Source organism: Salmo salar, unplaced genomic scaffold, assembly GCF_905237065.1.
Source record: "Salmo salar unplaced genomic scaffold, Ssal_v3.1, whole genome shotgun sequence".
Lineage (NCBI taxonomy): Eukaryota > Metazoa > Chordata > Actinopteri > Salmoniformes > Salmonidae > Salmo > Salmo salar.
In genome coordinates this window covers 506,010-530,412 of record NW_025550941.1, presented here as the reverse complement: position 1 = coordinate 530,412, position 24,403 = coordinate 506,010, and the positions used below count along the sequence as shown (strand labels likewise).

The 24,403-nt window shown below is 41.9% G+C and overlaps 1 protein-coding gene across 1 annotated transcript; it reads right to left on the bottom strand.

The window, feature by feature from the left end:
* Positions 1-1,293: 1,293 nt before the first annotated feature.
* On the bottom strand, positions 1,294-20,852 carry LOC106590945 (zinc finger protein 239-like). The gene is made up of 2 exons (XM_045714143.1): positions 20,799-20,852; positions 1,294-3,770 (listed from the first exon to the last, which is right to left on the bottom strand). The coding sequence occupies exon 2, from the start codon at positions 2,992-2,994 to the stop codon at positions 2,233-2,235; it is 762 nt and encodes a 253-aa protein (XP_045570099.1). The 5' UTR covers positions 2,995-3,770; positions 20,799-20,852; the 3' UTR covers positions 1,294-2,232.
* Between the last annotated feature and the right edge of the window lie 3,551 nt (positions 20,853-24,403).

Below are 24,403 nucleotides of genomic sequence, written 5' to 3'. Positions count from 1 at the left end.
TTATTTCAGCTTTAATTTCTTTCATCACATTTCCAGTTGAGTCAGAAGTTTACATACACACAATTAGTATTTGGTAGCATTGCCTTTAAATTGTTTAACTTGGGTCAAACGTTTCGTGCAGCTTTCCACAAGCTTCCCAAAATAAGTTGGGTGAATTTTGGCCCATTCCTCCTGACTTAGCTGGTGTAACTGAGTCAGGTTTGTATGCCTCCTTGCTCGCACACACTTTTTCAGTTCTGCCCACAAATGTTCTATATCATGTAGATGTATATAATGAACAGACTAGGTCTATACTGATCCTACATGATGTAACAACACAGTGCATTCGGAAAGTATTCAAACCCCTTCACTTTTTCCACATTTTGTTACGTTACAGCCTTATTCTAAAATGGATAAAAAATTTAAAAATACTCATCAATCAACGCATACCCCATAATGACATCACAATACCCCATAATGACATCACAATACCCCATAATGACAAACCAAAAACACGGTTTTAGATTTTTTTTTTGCTAATTTATTAAAATAGACTGAAGTATTCAGACCCTTTACTACGTACTTTGTTGAAACACCTTTGGCATCGATTACAGCCTCCAGTCTTCTGGAGTATGATGCTACAAGCTTGGCACACCTGTATTTGGTGAGTTTCTCCCATTCGTCTCTGCAGATCCTCTCAAGCTTTGTCAGGTTGGATGGGGAGCGTCGCTGCACAGCTATTTTCAGGTCTCCAATCGGGTTCAAGTCCGGGCTCTGGCTGGGCCACTCAAGGTTATTCAGAGACTTGTCCCGAAGCAACTCTTGCGTTGTCTAGGCTGTGGGCTTAAGGTCATTGTCCTTTTGGTAGGTGAACCTTCACCCCAGTCTGAGGTCCTGAGCTCTCTGTAGCAGGTTTTCATCAAAGATCTCTCTGCACTCTGTTCATCTTTCCCTCGATCCTGACTAGTCTCCCAGTCCCTGCCGCTGAAAGACATCCCCAGAGCATGATGCTGCCATCACCAGGCGAGCCGCTTGGCATTCAGGCCAAAGAGTTCAATCTGGGTTTCATCAGACTAGAGAATCGTGTTTCTCATGGTCTGAGAGTCTTTAGGTGCCTTTTGGCAAAACTCCAAGCAGGCTGTCATGTGCCTTTTACTGAGGAGTGGCCTCCGTCTGGCCACTCTACCATAAAGGCCTGATTGGTGGAGTACTACAGAGATGGTTCTCCTTCTGGAAGGTTCTCCCATCTCCACAGAGGAACTCTGGAACTCTGTCAGAGTGAACATCGGGTTCTTGGTCACCTCCCTGACCAAGGTCCTTCTCCCCCAATTGCTCAGTTTGGCCATGCGGCCAGCTCTAGGAAGAGTCTTGGTGGTTCCAAACTTCTTCCATTTAAGAATGATGGCGGCCACTGTGTTTTTGGGGACCTTCAAATTTGCAGCCATTTTAAGGTACCCTTCCATAGATCTGTGCCTCGACACAATCCTGTCTCTGAGCTGTACGGACAATTTCTTCAACCTTATGGCTTGGAATTTGCTCTAACATGCATTGCCAACTGTGGGACCTTATATAGACAGGTATAATCATAAACAATATGATTTCATGTGGCACAAAACAAAAACACAAATTCTCTGTCAAAAATATAAGTCAGAATAAAGCCTTTCTATTCCCTCGTGATTTCAGGTTCTCTGAATGGGAAAATGTCCTTCCACACAGAGAGAGCAGTGGTTGGACTTTTATCGTGTGTGTCCTCTTATGCTCCTTCAGGCTCCTTAACCAGGTAAAACTCTTTCCACACTGGGAACATTGGAAATACTTTTCTCCTGTGTGTCGACTCATGCTCATTCAGGCTTCCCAACTGAATAAAACTCATTCCACAGTGGGAACAGTGATAAGTCTGATCCCTCTCCTACCAAAGACAGAGTATTTAGTTAAATACGAAAAAGAGAACTGAATTAAACCTCCATAAAATAAAAAATGTTCTTCCTGCGAGGCTAGATTACTCAAAAACCTGAAGTCAGGTCTCAGAACATACCATAATTTTCATAACTTGGTGGCTGCCCTAATAATAATAATAATAATAATAATAATGTAGAACATTAAATATAACCTTGCTTTCATGTTTACAGGCTGAGCAGAGCTCTATAATAGGGAATGGGAAAGGAGGATACCTTGTCAGTTGTACAACTGAATGCATTCAACTGAAATGTGTCTTGCGCATTTAACCCAATCAGAGAGGTGCAGGGGGCTGCCTTAATCGCCATCCACGCCGTCAGTGCTCGGCTTTTCTTCAGTGTGTTTTCTCTCATGCCTTTTCAGGGTAGCTAACACAGTAAAACTCTTTCTACACTGGGAACATTGGAAAGGCTTTTCTCCTGTGTGTGTCCTCTCATGAGCTTTTAGGTCCCCTACTCGGGAAAATCTATTTTTACACTGGGAGCAGTGGTAAGGCTTTTCTCCTGTGTGTATTCTCTCATGCTCTTTTAGGTGCCCTCTCTGAGTAAAACTGTTTCCACAATGGGAACATTGGAATGGCTTTTCTCCTGTGTGTATTCTCTCATGCCTTTTTAGGTTACTTAACACGATAAAACTCTTTCCACACTGGGAACATTGGAAAGGCTTTTCTCCTGTGTGTGTCCACTCATGCTCCTTCAGGCTCCTTGACTGAATAAAACCCATTCCACAGTGGGAACAGTGATGAGGCTTTTCTCCTGTGTGTATTCGCTCATGCCTTTTCAGGTTAGCTAACACAGTAAAACGCTTTCTACACTGGGAACAATGGAAAGGTTCTTCTCCTGTGTGTGTCCACTCATGAGCTTTTAGGTCCCCTGATCGGGAAAATCTCTTTTCACATTGGAAGCAGTGGTAAGGCTTTTCTCCTGTGTGTATTCTCTCATGCCTTTTCAGGTTAGCTAACAGGGTAAAAATCTTTCTACACTGGGAACACTGGAAAGGCTTTTCTTCTGTGTGTGTCCACTCATGCGCCTTCAGGCTCGCTAACTGAATAAAACTCATTCCACAGTGGGAACAGTGATAACGATTTTCTCCTGTGTGTATTCTCTCATGCCTTTTCAGATTAGCTAACACAGTAAAACTCTTTTTACACTGGGAGCATTGAAAAGGCTTTTCTCCTGTGTGTGTCCTATCATGAGCTTTTAGGTCCCCTGATCGGGAAAATCTCTTTTCACATTGGAAGCAGTGGTAAGGCTTTAATCCTGTGTGTGTACTTTCATGAGCTTTTAGGTCCCCTACTCGTGAAAACCTATTTTTACACTGGGAGCAGTGGTGAGGCTTTTCTCCTGTGTGTATTCTCTCATGCTCTTGTAGGTGCCCCCTCTGAGTAAAACGCTTTCCACAATGGGAACATTGGAATGGCTTTTCTCCTGTGTGTATTCTCTCATGCCTTTTCAGGTTATTTAACACAGTAAAACTCTTTCCACACTGGGAACAGTGATAAGGCTTTTCTCCTGTGTGCGTCCACTCATGCTCCTTCAGGCTTCCTAACTGAATAAAACTCTTTCCACACTGGGAACATTGGAAAGGCTTTTCTCCTGCGTGTGTCCTCTCATGAGCTTTTAAGTCCCCTGATCCGGAAAATCTCTTTTCACATTGGAAGCAGTGGTATGGCTTTTCTCCTGTGTGTGTCCTCTCATGGCGTTTTAGGTTCCCTAACCAGCAATAACTCTTTTCACAGTGGGAGCAGTGGTGTTGTCTCGCTGGTTTGGGTGTCTCTGGGTCTGGTTCCCTTGAAGGACTCTTCCTGCTGTCATAGCAAGAGTCTGGTCTCTCTCCTGCCAAAGACAAACAGTATCTAGTTAAACAGAGACCTGAATGAAACCTCCACATGATAAAAGTGTCTTCCTATGAGGTTTAATCTAGACTAGATCCCTCAATAAAAGAGCAGAACTGGTCATCACAGAGTGGCTGTACTGCTTTGTAGGCTGGGTAAATCCATTTGAATTCAATACATTTTTGACAGCATCCATTTTGACTTAAAAAAAAGCTTTCCTTACATGTTTGCCTACGGAAGAAGTGGTAAAAAATTGACTTTTTCTATCTGAATGCAAAAACATTCATGAGATATACAGTACCAGTCAAAAGTTTGGACACACCTAGTCATTCATGGGTTTTTCTTTATTTTTACTATTTTCTACATTGTAGAATAATAGTGAAGACATGACAACTATGAAATAACACATATGGAATCATGTAGTAACCAAAAAAGTGCTAAAACAAATCAAAATATATTTTAGATTCTTCAAAGTAGCCACCCTTTGCCTTGATGACAGCTTTTCACACTCTTGGCAGTGTCTCAACCAGCTTCACCTGGAATGCTTTTCCAACAGTCTTGAAGGAGTTCCCACATATGCTGTGCAATTGTTGGCAGCTTATCCTTCACTCTGCGGTTCAACTCATCCCAAACCATTTCAATTGGGTTGAGGTCGGGTGATTGTGGAGGCCAGGTCATCTGATGCAGCACTCCATCACTCTCCTTTTGGTCAAATAGCACTTATACAGCCTGGAGGTGTGTGGGGTCATTGTCCTGTTGAAAAACAAATGATAGTCGCACTAAGCGCAAACCAGATGGGATGGCGTATCGCTTCAGAATGCTGTGGTAGCCAGACAGGTGTGTGCCTTTCCAAATCATGTCCAATCAATTGAATTTACCACAGGTGGACTCCAATCAAGTTGTAGAAACATCTCAACGATGATCAATGGAAACAGTATGCACCTGAGCTCAATTTCAAGTCTCATAGCAAACGGTCTGAATACTTATGTAAATTTAGGTATCGTTTTTTTTCTGTTTAATAAATGTGACATGTTTTCTACAAACCTATTTTAGCTTTTTCATTATGAGGTATTGTGTGTATACATTTTCTGCCTCAGTTTGTATGATGGCAATTTGCATATACTCCAGAATGTTATGAAGAGTGATCAGATGAATTGCAATTAACTGCAAAGTCCCTCTTTGCCATGCAAATGAACTGAATCCCCAAAAAACATTTCCACTGCATTTCAGCCCTGCCACAAAAGGACCAGCTGACATCATGTCAGTGATTCTCTCGTTAACACAGGTGTGAGTGTTGACGAGGACAAGGCTGGAGATCACTCTGTCATGCTGATTGAGTTTGAATAACAGACTGGAAGCTTCAAAAGGAGGGTGGTGCTTGGAATCATTGTTCTTCCTCTGTCATCCATGGTTACCTGCAAGGAAACACATACCGTAATCATTGCTTTGCACAAAAAGGGCTTCCCAGGCAAGGATATTGCTGCCGGTAAGATTGCACCTAAATCAACCATTTATCGGATCATCGAGAACTTCAAGGAGAGCGGTTCAATTGTTGTGAAGAAGGCTTCAGGGTGCCCAAGAAAGTCCAGCAATCGCCAGGACCGTCTCCTAAAGTTGATTCAGCTGCGGGATCGGGGCATCAACAGTACAGAGCTTGCTCAGGAATGGCAGCAGGCAGGTGTGAGTGCATCTGCACGCACAGTGAGGCGAAGACTTTTGGAGGATGGCCTGGTGTCAGAAGGGCAGCAAAGAAGCCACTTCTCTCCAGGAAAAACATCAGGGACAGACTGATATTCTGCAAAAGGTACAGGGATTGGACTGCTGAGGACTGGGGTAAAGTCATTTTCTCTGATGAACCCCAATTCTGACTGTTTGGGGCATCTGGAAAAAAGCTTGTCCGGAGAAGACAAGGTGAGCGCTACCATCAGTCCTGTGTCATGCCAACAGTAAAGCATCCTGAGACCATTCATGTGTGGGGTTGCTTCTCAGCCAAGGGAGTGGGCTCACTCACAATTTTGCCAAAGAACACAGCCATGAATAAAGAATGGTACCAACACATCCTCCGAGAGCAACTTCTGCCAACCACCCAGGAACAGTTTGGTGACGAACAATGCCTTTTCCAGCATGATGGAGCACCTTGCCATAAGGCAAAAGTGATAACCAAGTGGCTTGGGGAACAAAACATCGATATTTTGGGTCCATGGCCAGGAAACTCCCCAGACCTTAATCCCATTGAGAACTTGTGGTCAATCCTCAAGAGGCGGGTGGACAAACAAAAACCCACAAATTCTGACAAACTCCAAGCACTGATTATGCAAGAATGGGCTGCCATCAATCAGGATGTGGCCCAGAAGTTAATTGACAGCATGCCAGGGCGGATTGCAGAGGTCTTGAAAAAGAAGGGTCAACACTGCAAATATTAACTCTTCGCATCAACTTCATGTAACTGTCAATAAAAACCTTTGACACTTATGAAATGCTTGTAATTATACTTCAGTATTCCATAGTAACATCTGACAAAAATATCTAAAGACACTGAAGCAGCAAACTTTGTGGAAATTAATATTTGTGTCATTCTCAAAACTTTTGGCCACGACTGTAGATTGATGAGGATTGTTATTTATTTAATCCACAGTAGAATAAGGCTGTAACATAACAAAATGTGGAAAGACTTTAGTGACATAAATAAGGAGTTAAAGACGTGCACGTTTTATTTTGTATAGATCTCAGATACATTTTATCTCTTAGATACAGGACAGACACTTCAGAACAAACACTTCAGAACAAACTTCCTTTAGATGTTTTGGGGGAAACAATGTTACTATGGTTACTGTTGTTCTATGTTGTGAATGTTATCCAATGTGTTATTATGGTTACTGTTGTTCCATGTTGTGAATGTTATCCAATGTGTTACTATGGTTACTGTTGTTCCATGTTGTGAATGTTATCCAATGTGTTACTATGGTTACTGTTGTTCCATGTTGTGAATGTTATCCAATGTGTTACTATGGTTACTGTTGTTCCAAGTTGTGAATGTTATCCAATGACTATCGATAATAATTCTGGGCATTCAACAAAACATAACTCTATTACTCTGGGTACAGCCTACCTCTGAAAGAAATCTGCACAAACCTGGTCACATTTGACATATCAACATTTTGCCAATACCCATCCACGACCCATTGTCAATGCCCTGGATGAGGGAAGGAGGTTCTCACCCAAGATTTGACGGTACATGGCCCCGTCCATCGTCCCTTTGATGCGGTGAAGTTGTCCTGTCCCCTTAGCAGAAAAACACCCCCAAAGCATTATGTTTCCACCTCCATGTTTGACGGTGGAGATGGTGTTCTTGGGGTCATAGGCAGCATTCCTCCTCCTCCAAACACGGCGAGTTGAGTTGATGTCAAAGAGCTCCATTTTGGTCTCATCTGACCACAACACTTTCACCAAGTTGTCCTCTGAGTCATTCAGATGTTCATTGGCAAACTTCAGACGGGCAGGTATACAGTGCCTTGCGAAAGTATTTGGCCCCCTTGAACTTTGACCTTTTGCCACATTTCAGGCTTCAAACATAAAGATATAAAACTGTAATTTTTTGTGAAGAATCAACAACAAGTGGGACACAATCATGAAGTGGAACGAAATTTATTGGATATTTCAAACTTTTTTAACAAATAAAAAATTGAAAAATTGGGCGTGCAAAATTATTCAGCCCCCTTAAGTTAATACTTTGTAGCGCCACCTTTTGCTGCGATTACAGCTGTACGTCGCTTGGGGTATGTCTCTATCAGTTTTGCACATCGAGAGACTGATATTTTTGCCCATTCCTCCTTGCAAAACAGCTCGAGCTCAGTGAGGTTGGATGGAGAGCGTTTGTGAACAGCAGTTTTCAGTTCTTTCCACAGATTCTCGATTGGATTCAGGTCTGGACTTTGACTTGGCCATTCTAACACCTGGATATGTTTATTTGTGAACCATTCCATTGTAGATTTTGCTTTATGTTTTGGATCATTGTCTTGTTGGAAGACAAATCTCCGTCCCAGTCTCAGGTCTTTTGCAGACTCCATCAGGTTTTCTTCCAGAATGGTCCTGTATTTGGCTCCATCCATCTTCCCATCAATTTTAACCATCTTCCCTGCCCCTGCTGAAGACAAGCAGGCCCAAACCATGATGCTGCCACCACCATGTTTGACAGTGGGGATGGTGTGTTCAGGGTGATGAGCTGTGTTGCTTTTACGCCAAACATAACGTTTTGCATTGTTGGCAAAAAGTTTGATTTTGGTTTCATCTGACCAGAGCACCTTCTTCCACATGTTTGGTGTGTCTCCCAGGTGGCTAGTGGCAAACTTTAAAACTACACTTTTTATGGATATCTTTAAGAAATGGCTTTCTTCTTGCCACTCTTCCATAAAGGCCAGATTTGTGCAGTATACGACTGATTGTTGTCCTATGGACAGAGTCTCCCACCTCAGCTGTAGATCTCTGCAGTTCCTCCAGAGTGATCATGGGCCTCTTGGCTGCATCTCTGATCAGTCTTCTCCTTGTATGAGCTGAAAGTTTAGAGGGACGGCCGGGTCTTCGTAGATTTGCAGTGGTCTGATACTCCTTCCATTTCAATATTATCGCTTGCACAGTGCTCCTTGGGATGTTTAAAGCTTGGGAAATCTTTTTGTATCCAAATCCGGCTTTAAACTTCTCCACAACAGTATCTCGGACCTGCCTGGTGTGTTCCTTGTTCTTCATGATGCTCTCTGCGCTTTAAACGGACCTCTGAGACTATCACAGAGCAGGTGCATTTATACGGAGACTTGATTACACACAGGTGGATTCTATTTATCATCATTAGTCATTTAGGTCAACATTGGATCATTCAGAGATCCTCACTGAACTTCTGGAGGGAGTTTGCTGCACTGAAAGTAAAGGGGCTGAATAATTGTGCACGGCCAATTCTTCAGATTTTTATTTGTTAAAAAAGTTTGAAATATCCAATAAATTTCGTTCCACTTCATGATTGTGTCCCACTTGTTGTTGATTCTTCACAAAAAAATACAGTTTTATATCTTTATGTTTGAAGCCTGAAATGTGGCAAAAGGTCAAAAAGTTCAAGGGGGCCGAATACTTTCGCAAGGCACTGTATGTATTCTTGAGCAGGGGGACCTTGCGGGCGCTGCAGGATTTCAGTCCTTCAAGGCGTAGTGTGTTACCAATTGTTTTCTTGGTGACTATGGTCCCAGCTGCCTTGAGATCATTGACAAGATCCCCAGGCCGAGGGATATTGACAGTTCTTTTGTGTTTCTTCCATTTGTGAATAATCGCACCAAATGTTGTCACCTTCTCACCAAGCTGCTTGGCGATGGTCTTGTAGCCCATTCCAGCCTTGTGAAGGTCTACAATCTTGTCCCTGACATCCTTGGAGAGCTCTTCGGTCTTGGCCATGGTGGAGAGTTTGGAATCTGATTGATTGCTTCTGTGGACAGGTGTCTTTTATACAGGTAACAAACTGAGATTAGGAGCACTCCCTTTAAGAGTGTGCTCCTAATCTCAGCTCGTTACCTGTATAAAAAGACACCTGGGAGCCAGAAATCTTTCTGATTGAGAGGGGGTCAAATACCTATTTCCCTCATTAAAATGCAAATCAATTTATAACATTTCTGACATGCGTTCTTCTGGATATTTTTGTTGTTATTCTGTCTCTCACTGTTCAAATAAACTTACCATTAAAATTATAGACTGATCCTTTCTTTATCAGTGGGAAAATGTACAAAATCAGCAGGGGATCAAATACTTTTCCCCCCCACTGTAATGTCATGTTTACAGGCTGATCAGAGCTCAATAATAATAGATAATGTCATGTTTACAGGCTGATCAGAGCTCTATAATAATAGATATTACTATTCTAGGCTGCAGTTGATCCATTGTTAATAACGTTTTGTTGGTGGCCCACTTCATCTCTAAAGTAATAATGGACATTACTATCTTCTCTAAATTATAGTTTTTTGTTTATACACACACCTTTCCTTCAAAATTGTTATTTTGTTTTGAAGACTTACAAACTCACAGACGTTTGCTAATATGTTCAGTCTCCCCAAAACCACTGTCCATTTCATGTCAATAATGCTTCTTATTTTATGTATTTCTCCAACATTATTTAGAAATCTGCTTTTTGCTGGTATACACACTCTACACAAGGCCTACAATAGACACGTCAAAAGTTTCATTTATAACTTGTTTGCCATTCTGTGAGACAATTAAGTTGTGATTTTGAGGTGGGAGGGACTCTGATGGTATACACATGTTACAGTTAAGCAATAAGACCAGCGGAAGTGTAGTATATGGCCAATATAGCATGGTTAAAGACTGTCCTTATGCACAACGCAACGCAGAGTGCCTGGATACAGCCCTTAGTATATTGGCCATCTATCACTGAGGTGTCTTATTGCTATTATAAACTGGTTACCAATGTAATTAGAATAGTAAAAATACATGTCATACCCATGGTATACGGCCTGATATACCACGGCTGTCAGCCAATCAGCATTCAGGGCTTTAACCACCCATTTTAAAATGTAGCTTTAACATTATATTATAACATAAATTCCTATAGTTGAATAGAGAATTATCTAATAAAGGTAAATGAATCAATAAACCATGATGAATTATTAGTCATACATCATGGTTAATGAATAATCAATGTAATGATCAATGTAGTGATCGATTGGTCTGATTAGTTCCAGAAAGTCCAGGAACCACTGGAGAGGGAAAGAAATGTGTGTGTGCAATTAGTATAGATAGCTACAGAAACAGATGGTAAAGGGAGTAAAACTTCAAAGAGTTCCTAACCTTGAGGGAAAGTAACAGGCTGAGCTAGAATGTGATAAACAGCGTGAGAAGTCAAAGGGGGTTGCAGGTCAGCAACAGTTTGTGTGTAAATGCATGTGCGTAAGTAAGCAAGAACTATAAAATGACTGTTTTGTTATCCTGACCTCAGAACGTTCTCATGAATAAAGCTACAGAAACCTTTTGCAGAAAGCTGAGTCCTTGCCTAATTATTTTAACCCATTGTCTTACAAACCTTGGGCATTAGTCAAGGCGAATTGATTATTGATTGTTATCATCTAGATATAAAATTCCTTTAACAATTGGTCCTTCGAGCCGGATCTCAAAAACTGCCGCTGTCGTTCCAAAGAGACACCGAAACCGTGCACGGGCGAATGAAATATCTGTAAATCAAAGACCTGGCCCTTTTCTGTGGGTTCTTTACAGGACGGTGGCAAACTGGTACGCGACAGAGGTGGTGACGAGATTCAACGAACATTGAAAAACTCAGCTACAAATAATAAGGTTAGTAGACTTTATTCATACTTTTGGGGAATAGCACCTGTATGATTACATTAAATAAGGAGTGAGGGATACACCTGTATGTCTGCATTGCATGATGGAATAAGGGACACAATTGGGTGTTGGCATTAGATGAGGAAACATTGTTGTGAGTGAAAGGCCACAGCGATTGTTGTGAGTGAAAGGCAAAAGCGATTGTTGAGAGTGAAAGGCGGGAGCAAGTAGAGGATTTTAATGTACTCTGGGTGTTAGACGCTGAAATTGGTGAATGTTATAGCTGGTGACCTGGCTTCAGAAGTTCGCGTGGAGAAAACGGTTTTAAAGGGAATCAAGTATTCTGCGCGAATGGAAGGCAGGAGGTAGTTGTAAATTCAATACGACGAATTTGAAAACGAAACAGGGTCCGAAATGACCCTGGGCAACTGTGGCCACTGCATAAAACTAAACTAGGGCTTATGGTGAGACCTGATAACGTAGCAAAAGGGTCAAAAAAACATAAGGGGATAGTCGGTACCTAAATATAGGGATTTAGGTCTGATATCTATGGGTGAAGTGAGACCTAATATGGCGGAGTGAGAAACAGATATTAGTGTCAAAAGTTACATGAAGCAACAGATAAATAGGCTGTTAACCTGTTAGGGCTAGGGGGCAGTATTTACACGGCCGGATAAAAAACGTACCCGATTTAATCTGGTTATTACTACTGCCCAGAAACTAGAATATGCATATAATTATTGGCTTTGGATAGAAAACACCCTAAAGTTTCTAAAACTGTTTGAATGGTGTCTGTGAGTATAACAGAACTCATATGGCAGGCAAAAACCTGAGAAGATTCCTTACAGGAAGTGGCCTGTCTGACAATTTCTTGGGCTTCTTGACTCTCTTCATTGAAGACTGAGGATCTTTGCTGTAACGTGACACTTCCTACGGCTCCCATAGGCTCTCAGAACCCGGGAAAAAGCTGAATGATGTCTTTGCAGCCCCTGGCTGAAAAACATTAGCGCCTTTGGTAAGTGGTCTATGAGAGGACAATGAGACTGAGGCGCGTGCACGAGGCGACCCCATGTTTTTATTTTCTCTGTCTTTGAACTAAAACAACGACTCCCGGTCGGAATATTATCGCTTTTTTACGAGAAAAATGGCATAAAAATTGATTTTAAACAGCGGTTGACATGCTTCGAAGTACGGTAATGGAATATTTAGAAATGTTTTGTCACGAAATGCGTCGTGCGCATGACCCTTATTTACACTTCGGATAGTGTCTTGAACGCACGAACAAAACGCCGCTATTTGGATATAACTATGGATTATTTTGAACCAAACCAACATTTGTTATTGAAGTAGAAGTCCTGGGAGTGCATTCTGACGAAGAACAGCAAAGGTAATCCAATTTTTCTTATAGTAAATCTGAGTTTGGTCAGGGCTAAACTTGGTGGGTGTCTAAATAGCTAGCCCTGTGATGCCGGGCTATCTACTTAGAATATTGCAAAATGTGCTTTCACCGAAGAGCTATTTTAAAATCGGACAGAGCGAGTGCATAGAGGAGTTCTGTATCTATAATTCTTAAAAGAATTGTTATGTTTTTTGTGAACGTTTATCGTGAGTAATTTAGTAAATTCACCGGAAGTTTGCGGGGGGGTATGCTAGTTCTGAACGTCACATGCTAATGTAAAAAGCTGGTTTTTGATATAAATATGAACTTGATTGAACAAAACATGCATGTATTGTATAACATAATGTCCTAGGCGTGTCATCTGATGAAGATCATCAAAGGTTAGTGCTGCATTTAGCTGTGGTTTTGTTTTTTGTGACATTATATGCTAGCTTGAAAAATGGGTGTCTGATTATTTCTGGCTGGGTACTCTGCTGACATAATCTAATGTTTTGCTTTCGTTGTAAAGCCTTTTTGGAATCGGACAGTGTGGTTAGATAAAGGAGAGTCTTGTCTTTAAAATGGTGTAAAATAGTAATATGTTTGAAAAATGGACGTTTTGGGATTTTTGAGGAATTTGTAATTCGCGCCACGCCTATCATTGGATATTGGAGCAGGTGTTCCGCTAGCGGAACGTCTAGATGTAAGAGTCCAACGACACCGCTGGTCCTGCTCACATTGCCCTACCCTATGCTTTGACCTCTTTCTCTCCTCTCTCTCCAGATGAAATCTTGCGTCTTGTGACGGCTGGCCGCCCAACAACCTGCCCGCTTGACCCTATCCCCTCCTCTCTTCTCCAGACCATTTCTGGAGACCTTCTCCCTTACCTCACCTCGCTCATCAACTCATCCTTGACCGCTGGCTACGTCCCTTCCGTCTTCAAGAGAGCGAGAGCTGCACCCCTCAAAAAACCTACACTCGATCCCTCCGATGTCAACAACTACAGACCAGTATTCCTTCTTTCTTTTCTCTCCAAAACTCTTGAGCGTGCCGTCCTTGGCCAGCTCTCTTGCTATCTCTCTCTCAGAATGACCTTCTTGATCCAAATCAGTCAGGTTTCAAGACTGGTCATTCAACTGAGACTGCTCTTCTCTGTGTCACGGAGGCTCTCCACACTGCTAAAGCTAACTCTCTCTCCTCTGCTCTCATCCTTCTAGACCTGCCTTTGATACTGTGAACCATCAGATCCTCCTCTCCACCCTCTCCGAGCTGGGCATCTCCGGCGCGGCTCACTCTTGGATTGCGTCCTACCTGACAGGTCGCTCCTACCAGGTGGCGTGGCGAGAATCCGTCTCTGCACCATGTGCTCTCACCACTGGTGTCCCCCAGGGCTCAGTTCTAGGCCCTCTCCTATTCTCGCTATACACCAAGTCACTTGGCTCTGTCATATCCTCACCTGGTCTCTCCTATCATTGTTACGCAGATGACACACAATTAATCTTCTCCTTTCCCCCTTCTGATAACCAGGTGGAAAATCGGATCTCTGCATGTCTGGCAGACATATCAGTGTGGATGACGGATCACCACCTCAAGCTGAACCTCGGCAAGACGGAGCTGCTCTTCCTCCCGGGGAAGGACTGCCCTTTCCATGATCTCGCCATCACGGTGGACAACTCCATTGTGTCCTCCTCCCAGAGTGCTAAGAGCCTTGGCGTGACACTGGACAACACCCTGTCGTTCTCCGCTAACATCAAGGCGGTGACCCGATCCTGTAGGTTCATGCTTTACAACATTCGCAGAGTACGACCCTGCCTTACACAGGAAGCGGCGCAGGTCCTAATCCAGGCACTTGTCATCTCTCGTCTGGATTACTTCAACTCGCTGTTGGCGGGGCTCCCTGCCTGTACCATTAAACCCCTACAACTCATCCAGAACGCCGCAGCCCATCTGGTGTTCAACCTTCCCAAGTTCTCTCACGTCACCCCGCTCCTCCGCACACTCCACTGGCTTCCAGTTGAAGCTCGCATCTGCTACAAGACCATGGTGCTTGCCTACGGAGCTGTGAGGGGAACGGCACCTCCGTACCTTCAGGCTCTGATCAGGCCCTACACCCAAACAAGGGCACTACGTTCATCCACCGCTGGCCTCCCTACCTCTGCGGAAGCACATTTCCCGCTCAACCCAGTCAAAACTGCTCGCTGCTCTGGCACCCCAATGGTGGAACAAGCTCCCTCACGACGCCAGGACAGCGGAGTCAATCACCACCTTCCGGAGACACCTGAAACCCCACCTCTTTAAGGAATACCTGGGATAGGATAAAGTAATCCTTCTACCCCCCCCCCCAAAAAAAGAAAAAAGATATAGATGTACTATTGTAAAGTGGTTGTTCCACTGGATATCATAAGGTGAATGCACCAATTTGTAAGTCGCTCTGGATAAGAGCGTCTGCTAAATGACGTAAATGTAAATGTCTAACAAGCCGCCATGCCGGTTTAGCCCACTAGGGCACATTCTCCTATCATTTTCTTGTAACCATTGCTACTGTTTGTTATGCATTTCTGTGAATTACTTAGTTAGTAAATAAATTATTTTAAGACAATTGATGTATGGATGACTCATAGTGAAGACTGGGTTCGTGCAGATTTACGACGTTTGGAATGAGACTGACGAGGTAAACGATTACATCATTAATCAGAAGACTCATAGATTAGATATTATGATATCTGAAAGTTATATTAGGAAAATTATAACTTTGTAATCTGAATACTGTCCTTGGTGCCCCGACTTCCTAGTTAATTACAGTTACACGATTAATCAGTTTACTCACGTAATAATAATTACAGAGAGTTATTTGATAAATATGTCTTCAGTTTTAATGATGCCAAAGACACGACAATATATATATTTGTTATTATATCTCTCAGATATAGGACAGACACCTCAGAACAAACTTCCTTTAGCTGTTCTGGGGGAAACAATGTTACTATGGTTACTGTTGTTCCATGTTGTGAATGTTATCCAATGTGTTACTATGGTTACTGTTGTTCCATGTTGTGAATGTTATCCAATGTGTTACTATGGTTACTGTTCTTCCATGTTGTGAATGTTATCCAATGTGTTACTATGGGTTACTGTTGTTCCATGTTGTGAATGTTATCCAATGTGTTACTATGGTTACTGTTGTTCCATGTTGTGAATGTTATCCAATGTGTTACTATGGTTACTGTTGTTCCATGTTGTGAATGTTATCCAATGTGTTACTATGGTTACTGTTGTTCCATGTTGTGAATGTTATCCAATGTGTTACTATGGGTTACTGTTGTTCCATGTTGTGAATGTTATCCAATGTGTTACTATGGTTACTGTTGTTCCATGTTGTGAATGTTATCCAATGTGTTACTATGGGTTATAGCAGTATGGCCTAATACGTTGACATAAAATAATTTAAATATTTTTTGTTGATACTTCCATTGGTCTTACAATTCAAAATGAAATAGCAAAATTATCCTTGGTATAACCTTAAAACATTTCTCATTCCGTTGTCGTTGGAGTGAGGCCTGGGAAATTATTTGGCTGGATGGAAGGTTGTGCCAAATCCTGTGGTTTGTAAGGAACCCAGAATTGAGGAACCTGATGTGTTATCAGAAAAGTACCTTACAGTGTTCCCAGCATGTGCCGTTACACATGCTCTGTCTAAGAAAGTCACCGGGAGCAAGTCTAGTGTTGAGGATGTCAGCGATCCCACCATGGTCCATCTGTCTGAGACATTTAGATACTTTTCTAATGAGGAAACGGTGTCCTGATTTCGGTAAACCTCCTGAGTTGACCTCTCCTTTGAAAACCCCAAAGGTGAGAGTTTGTAGAACCTCTGAATGAAGAGAGGGTCCCTACAGTTGACACTTGGATGAACAGAGTCAAGAAGCAGCTGATTGATGAACAGAGTAAAGATGTTTCTAGGAAGCAGCTGATTGATGAACAGAGTAAAGATGTTTCTAGGAAGCAGCTGATTGATGAACAGAGTAAAGATGTTTCTAGGAAGCAGCTGATTGATGAACAGAGTAAAGATGTTTCTAGGAAGCAGCTGATTGATGAACAGAGTAAAGATGTTTCTAGGAAGCAGCTGATTGATGAACAGAGTAAAGATGTTTCTAGGAAGCAGCAGATTGATGAACAGAGTAAAGATGTTTCTAGGAAGCAGCTGATTGATGAACAGAGTAAAGATGTTTCTAGGAAGCAGCTGATTGATGAACAGAGTAAAGATGTTTCTAGGAAGCAGCAGATTGACGAACAGAGTAAAGATGTTTCTAGGAAGCAGCTGATTGACGAACAGAGTAAAGATGTTTCTAGGAAGCAGCTGATTGACGAACAGAGTAAAGATGTTTCTAGGAAGCAGCTGATTGACGAACAGAGTAAAGATGTTTCTAGGAAGCAGCTGATTGATGAACAGAGTAAAGATGTTTCTAGGAAGCAGCTGATTGATGAACAGAGTAAAGATGTTTCTAGGAAGCAGCTGATTGATGAACAGAGTAAAGATGTTTCTAGGAAGCAGCTGATTGATAAAAATGTAGGAAGAAAAAATTCCTGACGTTTCGCACAATTCGTGCTTCTTCAGAGGAAAAAAAATGTTTTTTTCAATATGTATTCCAACTTGTCACAATTGAAAACCCACTTGTATGTATTTTTTGGAAAATCAAATCTTTCAAATTCTAAAAAAGAAAAAGCACAACCATGAAAATCTTTCAAACATGTCACTGAAGCAGTACAAAAATGTTGTGTTTCCCTCTCCCCTCTTTTTGCTGAGATACATCCAGAAGAGGAGTTCGATGAAGTTTTTGTTGGTAATTTTGACAGAAATGGCGCTCTAACGAGGAAACGGCGCTCTAACGAGGAAACGGCGCTCTAACGAGGAAACGGCGCTCTAATGAGGAAACGGTGTTCTAATGAGGAAATGGTGTTCTCGCGCCACTTCTGGACAAGACGATTGGCCCAGTTTATCTCAAATTGTTGTTCCAGCTACGCTTCAACAAGAGATACTGAGGTTTGCTCACAATGGTAGTATGGCAGGCGATCTTGGGGTCAACAAGATGTCTGAAACAGGATGTTGTGTCTCACTGTAAATCCTGTGGCGTTTGTCAGCGGACAGGTAAACCGAACCAAGCTGTACCGGTTGCACCTTTGCAGCCTATTACTGCTTTAGACAAACCTTTCAGCGGGGTTCTGGTGGACTGTGTTGGTCCTTTGCAGCCTATTACTGCTTTAGACAAACCTTTCAGCAGGGTTCTGATGGACTGTGTTGGTCCTTTGCAGCCTATTACTGCTTTAGACAAACCTTTCAGCAGGGTTCTGGTGGACTGTGTTGGTCCTTTGCAGCCTATTACTGCTTTAGACAAACCTTTCAGCAGGGTTCTGATGGACTGTGTTGGTCCTTTGCCCAAAGCGGTAAGTATTTCAGTTAACTAGTGACAGACTATTTATAATGCAGACATGATATAGTAGTTCATATGTATTACTGGTTGATTGTACTCTTCTGTTTGAGAGACATTTTTGGCTTTCTTGCCGGGGAACGTCACAATGGATGTTTAAAAAAAACACTTTCCTACATTTCAGCGCAGCAGGCCAAGTAGTTCTATGCTCAGGTGGGCGCTCCCTCAACATTATCAGGACAGAGAAACCAGACACGCGCTCCCCCAACATGATCAGGACAGAGAAACCAGACACGCGCTCCCTCAACATGATCAGAACAGAGAAACCAGACACGCGCTCCCTCAACATGATCAGGACAGAGAAACCAGACACGCCTCCCTCAACATGATCAGGACAGAGAAACCAGACACGCCTCCCTCAACATGATCAGGACAGAGAAACCAGACACGCGCTCCCTCAACATGATCAGGACAGAGAAACCAGACATGCTCATTGCTCACATGGAGCACTCCAAACAAAAAGACAATGAAAAAATTTACAAATCTTGTAAATGATGGTTCTGAAATAAACCAAAACTGGTTTCTCACAAGTGCAGCAGGTTTTGAACAGACAACGTTTCCACTCCGAGAATGACAACGGTAAATGACTGTAATTAATACATTAACAGAAATGAATGTAAACAAATGACAGGAAGTAACGGTACATTTACTACTGGTGACATTCGTAAAGGGGAATTGATATAATAAACTACATTTAAGGGCAATCAATTCACACAATGAAACAACGAAGGAGCAAGAATTGGTGGAAGCCAGCGGAGGACATTCTGAAGAGAGACTCACATATATCTTCAACACACAACCCTCCCCTTCTTCTTGTCTCAACATTTTTTATTATACTCAAGAGACATTCTTTTCACACCTATTTGAGATGCTTTTCACTGACAGCCATAACTCAATAATCAGCGAAGCCTATTGCCACACGCGCTGCCCATTAGACATAAGCCTACAAGCTTGTGATTTGAAACCCGACACAGCTAATTGTTTTTAAGAAAAAATTCCTCATTTGGGCAAATTTCTCTCCTGTTCTATTGGACCCACCAGTATGTCATTTCTCTCCTGTTCAATAGGACCCACCACTATGTCATTTCTCTCCTGTTCTATTAGACCCACCACTATGTAATTTCTCTCCTGTTCTATTAGACCCACCACTGTGTCATTTCTCTCCTGTTCTATTAGACCCACCACTGTGTCATTTCTCTCCTGTTCTATTAGACCCACCACTGTGTCATTTCTCTCCTGTTCTATTGGACCCACCACTATGTCATTTCTCTCCTGTTCTATTGGACCCACCACTATGTCATTTCTCTCCTGTTCTATTGGACCCACCACTATGTCATTTCTCTCCTGTTCTATTAGACCCACCACTATGTCATTTCTCTCCTGTTCTATTAGACCCACCACTATGTCATTTCTCTCCTGTTCTATTAGACCCACCACTATGTCATTTCTCTCCTGTTCTATTAGACCCACCACTATGTCATTTCTCTCCTGTTCTATTGGTTTTCATATCAACTTTATTTCGTTGTCCAGAAGCCAAAGGCACAATCCTAGTTGTTGCAGCTTTAGATTCCCCCTCTTTCATAATTTTCATCTCTGTCAGATATGAACCTCTACCAGGTGGACTGTATAGAACGGTGTGTTCATCTCTGTCAGATATGAACCTCTACCAGGTGGACTGTATAGAACGGTGTGTTCATCTCTGTCAGATATGAACCTCTACCAGGTGGACTGTATAGAACGGTGTGTTCATCTCTGTCAGATATGAACCTCTACCAGGTGGACTGTATAGAACGGTGTGTTCATCTCTGTCAGATATGAACCTCTACCAGGTGGACTGTATAGAACGGTGTGTTCATCTCTGTCAGATATGAACCTCTACCAGGTGGACTGTATAGAACGGTGTGTTCATCTCTGTCAGATATGAACCTCTACCAGGTGGACTGTATAGAACGGTGTGTTAATCTCTGTCAGATATGACCCTCTACCAGGTGGACTGTATAGAACGGTGTGTTAATCTCTGTCAGATATGACCCTCTACCAGGTGGACTGTATAGAATGGTGTGTTCATCTCTGTCAGATATGAACCTCTACCAGGTGGACTGTATAGAACGGTGTGTTCATCTCTGTCAGATATGAACCTCTACCAGGTGGACTGTATAGAATGGTGTGTTCATCTCTGTCAGATATGAACCTCTACCAGGTGGACTGTATAGAACGGTGTGTTCATCTCTGTCAGATATGAACCTCTACCAGGTGGACTGTATAGAACGGTGTGTTCATCTCTGTCAGATATGAACCTCTACCAGGTGGACTGTATAGAACGGTGTGTTCATCTCTGTCAGATATGAACCTCTACCAGGTGGACTGTATAGAACGGTGTGTTCTAATAAAACACTATAGGAGTTGTCTCCAGATCGCTATGCATATTCATGCTAGTAGCTTAGCATCTCTCTCCATTGAATACAGGCGGTTGACAACAACCCTCATAGAATATAAACAATAGATTACAATAATAAAATGTATCCACCAATCCAAAGACAGGATAGGCTGGAGCGAGACAACCCACAGTGTAGCTTTGTGGACAACGACTCCCCTTGTTGGGACGGAGAGACATCTTGTCAGTATATCCATAATCTTTGGTGTAGCCAACCCAACTCTCACATGCCTCTATTGGGGGGAACGGTGTGTAGTAAAACATCACTACATTAAAATCACTACATGCCGTGGCCCCCCAGTCTGCGGTCAGCAGATAGACCCTAATCAAATATATATGTTAAGTCACTTTTTGGAAACGGAACGAATATCCAAAGTTAAACACATTTAAGGAGGTACTTACTGGTGTTAATCAGATCTCCTATCTCCTCCTCTTCATCTTTCAATGTGACAGTAATCTCCCCTTCCTTCTTCACTCCAAAAACTACATCCTCCTCTTCTTTTACTGTGAACGCGTCTTCCTCTTCTTTCACTGTAACGTCTTTCTCTTCTTTCATTGTAACAGCCTCACCCTCTACTTCTTGTTTTACTGTAACATCTTCCTCTTCCTTCTCCTCTTTCACGACAATGTTCAGTCCCAGAGCTTCTTTCTCCGTCCAGCAGACCTCCCCTTCTTTAACAGGAGGGGAGTAGTTTAGGGAGCTCATGTTCGGGGATGTTAGCTAGCTAGCTATCATTAGCGACCAGGCTAGTGCTACCTTAACCAGCCAGCTACTATAGCTGACTAATACAAAATAACGTAATATTAAATGAAATAGGTTAACAAGTAGATACGACAGAAGTGTGTCTAAAACACAGTAGCTAATATAGACCGAAAGCGTATAAATAGCTTGAATCTTTCGGCTATGTTGGCTAGCAAGCTACCGAGGTGGTTGACGAGCTGTTTATGAAGAACCGTCCACTAGATTATACGTCACGCTGGCAGCATCGCCTGAAAGACGCACATCGCCGTCTGCTGACTGGAGGGAAACGCAGTTGAGGATCAGATATTATTTTCAGACAAAGATTCTTTTAAATCGATTTAATTAAATAATACTATTATGTTGAGACATACAAAGACCTGAATGTGTTGGTTGATTAGTGCGAATATGTTTTTTTTACTACAGCACATTTAAGGCAGTTTCATTCAGTCAAACTAAATCTAAATAAGTAGCTAGCTACTGTAGGTCTATACTGCTCCTACATGGTGTAACAATACATCATGTAGATGTATATAATGAACAGACTAGGTCTATACTGCTCCTACATGGTGTAACAATACATCATGTAGATGTATATAATGAACAGACTAGGTATATACTGCTCCTACATGGTGTAACAATACATCATGTAGATGTATATAATGAACAGACTAGGTCTATACTGCTGCTACATGGTGTAACAATACAGTGCATTCGGAAAGTATTCAGACCCCTTCACTTTTTCCACATTTTGTTACATTACAGCCTTATTCTAAAATGATTAACACTACCGTTCAAAAGGTTGGGGTCACTTAGAAATGTTCTTGTTTTTGAAAGAAAAACACTTTTTTGTCCATTAAAATAACATCAAATTGATCCGAAATACAGTGTAGACATTGTTAATGTTGTAAATGACTATTGTAGCTGGAAACAGCTGATTGTTTATGGAATATCTACATAGGTGTACAGAGGCCCATTATCAGCAACCATCACTCCTGTGTTCCAATGCCACGTTGTGTTAGCTAATCCAAGTTTATCATTTTAAAAGGCTAATTGATCGTGATAAAACCCTTTTGCAATTATGTTAGCACAGCTGAAAACTGTTGTGCTGATTTAACAAAGCTTTTGTAAACAGTGTTGTTGCATAACAATCAGGCAGTAGAACAACAATAATCATCACCCTCTTGACCAATCTTCCCTCCCCTTAACATTGGGTTGATTCAGACCCTGTCAGAGTACCAGGTGGACATTGGGTTTGATTCAGACCCTGCCAGGTGGACATTGGGTTTGATTCAGACCCTGTCAGTGTGCCAGGTGGACATTGGGTTTGATTCAGACACTGTCAGAGTACCAGGTGGACATTGGGTTTGATTCAGACCCTGTCAGTGTACCAGGTGGACATTGGGTTTGATTCAGACCCTGTCAGTGTACCAGGTGGAGATTGGGTTTGATTCAGACCCTGTCAGTGTACCAGGTGGACATGGTTTGATTCAGACCCTGTCAGTGTGCCAGGTGAACATTGGGTTTGATTCAGACCCTGTCAGTGTGCCAGGTGGACATTGGGTTTGATCCAGACCCTGTCAGTGTACCAGGTGATCATTGGGTTTGATTCAGACCCTGCCAGCATGGCCAGAAATGTATTCCAAGGTCAGTAACTTATAACCACTGAACCACCACAGACCTTTCATGCATGACAAAAACACCTAAGTATTAGATTTACTGCCATGGTCTAATTTGTCACTGCATCAGACACCCTTCACAATGCTGACTGAGGTACAAGTAAAACATGACATATTATTTCCTAACCATTCACAATGCTGGCTGAGGTACGAGTAAAACATGACATATTATTTCCTAACCATTCACAATGCTGGCTGAGGTATGAGTAAAACATGACATATTATTTCCTAACCATTCACAATGCTGGCTGAGGTACGAGTAAAACATGACATATTATTTCCTAACCATTCACAATGCTGGCTGAGGTACGAGTAAAACATTACATATTATTTCCTAACCATTCACAATGCTGGCTGAGGTACGAGTAAAACATTACATATTATTTCCTAACCATTCACAATGCTGGCTGAGGTACTAGTATAACATGACATATTATTTCCTATTTGTAAAAAATTCCCCAATCTTTTAAAAAAGATCTGAAATGGCAAGGCATTAGCTCAGTGGGCTTTTCCATTGTTGAGGAAAGCAGGAAAGTGTTGTGAGTAACAGAACTGCCTGAGATGTGGGGGAAGGGACGCTGCTCACTGATTGGCTGTAGGGACAAGGGTCCCTCCAAAAATCTATCACTATTCCAACTGACATGTCAAATTCTCCCCCAAATCTACCACTAATAAGCCAAGCCTCCACAGACCCTGTCTTGTATTGACAAACAGAACAAATCATTTGACATTCAAATATGTAATTTTAAATAGCTTAATTCAATCCAGCTGAGCCTTTTTAACACAGACAGTTGTTCCTGCTGTAGATGTTATGCCTTTGTACAGATCTAGGACCAGTTCTCCTCCACAATGCATATACAGTACCGAACAATTGTTTGGACACACCTACAAATTCAATGTTTTTTCTTTATTTTAACTATTGTCTATATTGTAGAATAATAGCGGAGACATCAAAACTATGAAATAACTCCAAAAAAGTGTTAAACAAATCAAAATATATTCTATATTTTATATTCTCCAAGTTTATCATTTTAAAAGGCTAATTGATCATTACAAAACCCTTTCGCAATTATGTTAGCACAACTGAAAACTGTTGTTCTGATTAAAGAAGCAATAAAACTGGCCTTCTTTAGACTAGTTGAGTATCTGGAGCATCAGCATTTGTGGGTTCGATTACAGGCTCAAAATGGCCAGAAACAAATCATTTTCTTCTGAAAATCATTAGGCTATTTTATTTCTGAGAAACGAAGGCTATTCCATGCGATAAATTGCCAAGAAACTGAAGATCTCGTACAACGCTGTGTACTACTCCCTTCACAGAACAGCGCAAACTGGACTAACCAGAATAGAAGGAGGCCCCAGTGCACAACGGAGCAAGAGGACAAGTATATTAGTGTCTAGTTTGAGAAACAGACTCCTCACAAGTCATCAACTGGCAGCTTCATTAAATAGTACCCGCAAAACACGAGTCTCAATGTCAACAGTGAAGAGGCAACTCCGGGATGTTGGCCTTCTAGGCAGAGTTGCAAAGAAAAATCCATATCTCAGACCGTTTAAAAAGAAAGAAAAGATTAAGATGGGCAAAATAA